This window comes from Ostrea edulis, chromosome 5, assembly GCF_947568905.1.
Source record: "Ostrea edulis chromosome 5, xbOstEdul1.1, whole genome shotgun sequence".
Taxonomy (NCBI): domain Eukaryota; kingdom Metazoa; phylum Mollusca; class Bivalvia; order Ostreida; family Ostreidae; genus Ostrea; species Ostrea edulis.
Genome location: NC_079168.1, coordinates 76,370,488 through 76,376,524, shown reverse-complemented (window position 1 = coordinate 76,376,524; position 6,037 = coordinate 76,370,488). Strand labels below are relative to the sequence as shown.

At 35.4% G+C, this 6,037-nt stretch overlaps 1 protein-coding gene across 3 annotated transcripts in view; it reads left to right on the top strand.

Annotated features, from left to right (window-relative positions):
- Positions 1-1,298: 1,298 nt before the first annotated feature.
- LOC130046472 (uncharacterized) overlaps positions 1,299-6,037 on the top strand; it is a 62,557-nt gene continuing 57,818 nt past the window's right edge. Inside the window, exons 1-2 of one of the 3 annotated variants that reach the window (XM_056166251.1) lie at positions 1,299-1,643; positions 3,987-4,065. In XM_056166251.1, coding sequence (XP_056022226.1) covers positions 3,993-4,065 — 73 coding nt within the window. In that variant the 5' untranslated portion in view covers positions 1,299-1,643; positions 3,987-3,992. Of the gene's footprint in view, positions 1,644-3,029; positions 3,694-3,986; positions 4,066-6,037 lie in introns of those variants that run through there. The other 2 variants (XM_056166250.1, XM_056166249.1) reach the window with 2 other exon arrangements.

Below are 6,037 nucleotides of genomic sequence, written 5' to 3'. Positions count from 1 at the left end.
AAAATTTTGGATATCATATAACTTTAAAAGACGGCGGGTATGACTGGTAGACGGGGGTGCTGACTACTTCTAGGCATCTGATATCACCTCTAGTATGTCCAGAGGACCATGTTTTCGCAACTCCTAATTATACAATTATTATAGGAGTTAAGAGATTGATAACTGTTCGATATCTTTACCATTTTTAGAATTAAAGCATAGTACTGACAAATAAGCTGATTGGTTGATTTTATATTGTTTAACGTCCCTCTCATATGGAGACGTCACCATTGCCGGTGAAGGGCTGCAAAATTAAAACTTATGTTCCGCGCTTACGGCCTTTGGGCAGATAGCGGTCCTTCTTGTGCCACACCTGCTGTGACACGGGACCTCGGTTTTACGGTCTCATCCGAAGGACCCCCCCCCCCCCATTTCATCGCCTCTTACGACAAGCGTGGGGTGCTGTGGACCTATTCTAAACCGGATCCCCACGTGAATTCAAATACGTTGATGTTACAGATAAGTCGATGTTACATAGGTTTCAACAGTCTGGATTAAAGACAATAATTTCGTACATTTTACGGTCAGACTGTTCTTTGCACATTCATATTGACTTCGAATTTCTCCATTTACATACTCAAGATGTTGGGTTCACTGCGAATGTGACAGGTCGACAGGACGTTCTTACTCCCCCTAGACACTTGATCCCACCTCTGGTACGTCGGAAGTTTGTGTTTCCCTACTTTTGATTTTGTATTGCTTATAGGAGTCATGGGTGATCTTCACCTTTTTATGAGTATAAATGATTATTGTTATTAAATAGTTCGTCGTCAATGAATCCGAATGTCGAATGGAATGTCAGAGCAATGATTTTTCTGAAGTAGAATCTTTTGAATAAATCTGCCTCATAAGAATATAAAACTGGTCAGCTAATCAAGGAGTATAATTCGTCCCCATGGGAATCCAAAAAAGACTGTTGGAAGACCTGATCACCAAAAACTACGAAGATTTGTCAATGAGGAACTCCAGTATATTGTTTAACATCAACTTCAGAGTCGAGTGGGGATCTGGGTTAGAAAAGGTCCTCAGCATCCCTTGCTTGTCGTAAGAGACGACTAAATGGGGCGATCCTTCGGATGAGACCGCAAAAACCGAGGTCCCGTGTCACAGCAGGTGTGGCAAAATAAAGATCCCTCCCTGCTCAATAGCCATAAGCGCCGAGCATAGGCCTAAATTTTGCAGCCCTTCACCGGCAGTGGTGACGTCTCCATATGAGTGAAATATTCTCGAGAGGGACGTTAAACAATATTCAATCAATCAACTTCAGAGTACGTGTGCATACAACCAGATTAGTGTTTAACGAAGGAATATTTGGATGATTGATTACAAGATATGAATATTTCCTTTTTCTATTATTATTTTTTTTGGAAGAAGCAACTTTCTTTGATGTCAAAAAGTTTAGTTTTTAATTTATCATGAGGAGTGCTCGTGTAAAGTATTGATTTGAAAAATATTTTATGATTTAATATTTACTATAACTTCTTTATTTTTTGTTATTACAATCCACATTTGATTTGTGGGTAAACATTTCAGGACTTCTTGAAGATATGACGTGGAGATTGAATGCTATCTAACCATTAATTACCACGGGTACTTTAAGACAGGTTATAAACAGCTTTTCTGACATAAAATCCGCAAAATCAATGTGACATCATAATGAGAATAAATACATTTGTATATCACCAAGTACATATATCTAAGTTTTATTATCATGTCAGTTTTCTTCATGCATGAAGGTGAAGATAACAAACAGTGATAAATATCAAAACTCCTGAAAGCAATACAAATTAGAGAGTTGGGCAAACACAGACCCCTAGATATAATAGAGGTGGGATCCGGTGCCTAGGAGGAGGAAACATCAAAATCAGTGTGCCAAGAACGGCCTAACAATCCGTATGAAAGACGTCAGACAGCATTTGACCCAATGATAGGTTTGAAACCATGCAGCTAATAAGGTCCAGATATACTGATGTCGCATAATTTGTGTCTGATCCATACGAAACTGGTGACGTCATAACTATACATCGCTCGATTGATTGATTGTATATTGTTTATCATCCCTCTGGAGAATATTTTTCTGATATGGAGACGTCACCAATGCCGGAGAAGGGTTACAGAATTTAGGCCTATTGTCGGCGCTTATGGCCAATGAGCAGGGAGGGATTTTTATCTTGCCACACCTGCTGTGGCACGGGACCTCGGTTTTTGCGGTCTTATCCAAGGCATGACCCTATTTAGTCGCCTCTTACGAAAGATTGTGATTCAATAGTTGGCCCACTTCAATGTTATATTTGAAACAAAACCAACTTGGAGGTCAAGGACATATGAATCAGCAAGTTGTAATTTAGTTTTCACAATGAATATATTGCCTTAAGATGTTGTCATATTGGTTCCTAAAGCAGTGCCACTAAATCCTTTAATCAAAATTATCAGAATATATCTTGATTAATATGATTTGTATTGGTTGGTTATGATAAATAGTACCGCCAAGGGAAGTTTACCTGTATTCAAGGTCAGGTGATGGTTTACGGTGAGTAGTTTTCAAGCATAATTATGATTTTTTTTTACACATTCAAACTATCTTCATTCATGTCTAATGTCTGAGTTTCTGAGATTATGATATGTTTTAGTGATCTGAGAAACATGCTGATAAAGCAATATAAGACTGTCACTACCTCTTCAATTTATTTCAAATGACGAGTTAGACTCATGGGTGTGTCACTAATGAACAAAACCCCAAAACAAGATGATGATGAGAGAGAGAGAGAGAGAGAGAGAGAGAGAGAGAGAGAGAGAGAGAGAGGATTTATGTATTATCTGATCTCCTGTTTTGTTGGTTACCAATGCTTGTGTTGTTGTTTTACTTTAATGTTTACATGTTCAGAGGACATGTCTCCGTATCCGTGATTACAACCAATCATTGATAATTATTGGTTTAATAATTACCAATACAATGGTAGGTTTACCCAACCATGAAAGTTGAAGTAGAGGTGTACCAAGATATTTGATAGGGACAAAAATCTTCTGTTCGAGGTGTGAAACATATACTATAGAATGTGTATTTCAGACTCAATAAGATACCTTGTTGTGAATGTCATTTTATGATAGCCATTAAACGTCTCTGTTCTATTTTTTTTCTTAAATCTCAAATGGGACGTAAAACAATTTTTAGAAAACGAGCGGCATTACCAAATTGTATGAAAAGGTGTGAAAATAGCTACAACCTTCAGTTTCCTTGTTGAAATAAACTGGTCATAATTATGATACTTTTGGACCCAGTGAAAAGCAACACGCCTCGTGTTTAGTGCATCAAACACAATTCAAATAGGAAGTCCTTATTATGGCGTATGTTTGTCATTTATTTGTTGTAACACGTGTCATTCATCTCCTTAATATAAAATCGCTTGAAAAATATGCAATGCATGGTCTTTCACAACTGATGTATTTATTACTGTCAAAAATATAATTCTGAACCATCAATTTGTACTATTTTATTTTCAATAAAATCTGAGGAATTTTGTCTACAATCAATATGTTTATACATTGTACATCCTTCCTTATTATCGATGTCTGTTTACTCTAATCAATAAGTGTAGTATCTTCCTTGTCATCCATAGTGTCGAGATTATTGTAATTATCTAAACCATGATGCAGGTTTGTGATTCTTTCTGATAGTAACGGTGAATATTTCAGTGATTAATTTTATAACTCCGTTTACCTGATCAGGACATAGGGCTCATGGTTGGTGTGACCGGTCGAAAGGGGATGCTTACTACTCCTAGGCACCTGATCCCACCTCTGGTGTGTCCAGGGGTCCGTGTTTGCCCAACTATCTATTTTGTATTGCTTATAGGTGTTATGAGATTGATCACTGTTCGTTATCTTCACCTTTCATTTATTTGTTTTTAACTTTAAAAAAAAAATAAACTCCTTTTCTCTTCTTTCAGCAGTTCATGGAGACCTATATGGAACGTACATGTATTACAAGTACGTGGTTCGCCCAGGCCCAGTTCGAAGCAGCAAAACGTATGTTTTAATTTTTTAATGTTGAAAAAAGTAATTTATCAAGGGAATAGTAAACGTTTATATTGAATAATCAATACTTTTGATATGCCACTATTTTAAATATTGAAAAAAGTAATTTATCAAGGGAATAGTAAATGTTTATATTGAATAATCAATACTTTTGATATGCCATTATTATCAATATTGTCCCCTGAGAATAAAGAACAGCTACCAAAAAAAAAAAAAAAAACATTACACAAACTAATGTAGAATAATTTGAATTCTTGAGGGCCAATCTTTGCGGATTGTGGAAATGTTACTGTTTCGTTAGGATGTTATTTCGTGGATATGGTTTCTGTAAGTAAACAATTGTACGTTTCGTTGTGGTTTGACATTTATGGAATACGCTTACCCACGAAATCCACGAAAATTAATTACCAATAAGATCTAATGAATCCACTGTATGCTACAAAGAACCAAATCAAAATAACTGTCTTTATTACCTAAGCATATTAAAAATTGTACCAATACCGTAGACTACGAAGAATAGTTGATGAACAACATCGTCTGCGTGAAACCGAGGAAGTGTTTTATTAATGATCAACGAATGACTTGCTTATGTAATATGAAAACACTATGTTGGTGTTTTTGCAGCTAACACGCATGCTTTAGGTTTAGGTGCCATATTTCGGCACTCTTGGAATATCTATATTTATCTTACATATTTGTGACATCATCGATAATTTTTTTTTGAAAAGTACCAATGTCTTTTAAATACAAGACTAACGATAATGAATCTAGTCTTCAGATTTTGACTTATACGCAAGTCAACAGCAGGCTATACACAGGTTGTTTTGATCGATTGATATATAGCTTCGATTACAAATAACTAATTACTGTACAACCACAGGCTCTCGACATTTGAAATAAATTGTTTTCCTGTAAATAAAGTATCCACTAGGTTGTTTACAGGAAGACAATTTGTTATATCATATGTATTCAAAGCATTGATGATCTGTGTTTGCAACACCATGTACATGTATATTGTATACCAGCCTCGACTAAAAATAACTTCTTTGTGTTATTTCTTTCCCGTGACGTTGAGCGGGAAAATTAGTTTCCATAAAGTCACGTTATAAAAGATTTCTTATTACCTGTTGATAGTCTAATAGGAATTAATATTAAATCGATTAAAGGACACATCTCGTGTTTTCAAAGTATACAGAATTATCTGCATTTTGTCTTCCTTATGCTTATAGAAATTAATTGTAATAGTTCGTTCACTGAAGTATTGCGATAATTTGTCACAATACGGACTTAAATCTAAGCCCCGATTTCAAAAAGCCTAGTTAATTAGATAGGTAGTCACGTGGTACAGTGACGTCATATGCGACCTTCGTCGATCAACTTGTTGTAATAGTAGTGTTAGATATTTTTAAAAACTCGGGTTTTAGGGGCCTAATTTATTTACCATGGATAACATTTATTTCGATGTTGACAAATTTCCCGAGTCTTATATCTTTTAGCCACCAGTGCATACAAATAGCGACCCAAATGTAGCGAGGAAAGCGAATATGAAATCTGCCTAAATTTGCGAATAAATAATGTTTACATGGGATCACTGTCTAAACACTATTTGGGAATGCCATTTCTGTAAACAACTGTAATTAGCGTTGTTGCTTTTCTAAAACAAACAGTGCAATTATTATAAAATTTATTTTTGGAGAAGTTAGATAGGCCTAAATTATAATACGATTATGTAGCATTGACAACTAGGCCTACTGTCACGGGTGCATTTCGGGGAAAAAAATATAATAAAAATGATCAAACTTATTGTGAAAATCACAATACTTTTAAATCATTTTATTCAAGCAATTTTATTAATCATTATATTTTGTTATCTACACGTTGTTACTTAGGAAGTGGGAGCGCGGCGTGCTGTTGTTGTAAACACGTACGCGTTCCTTAAAAAAAAATGAAAGCATTATAATTC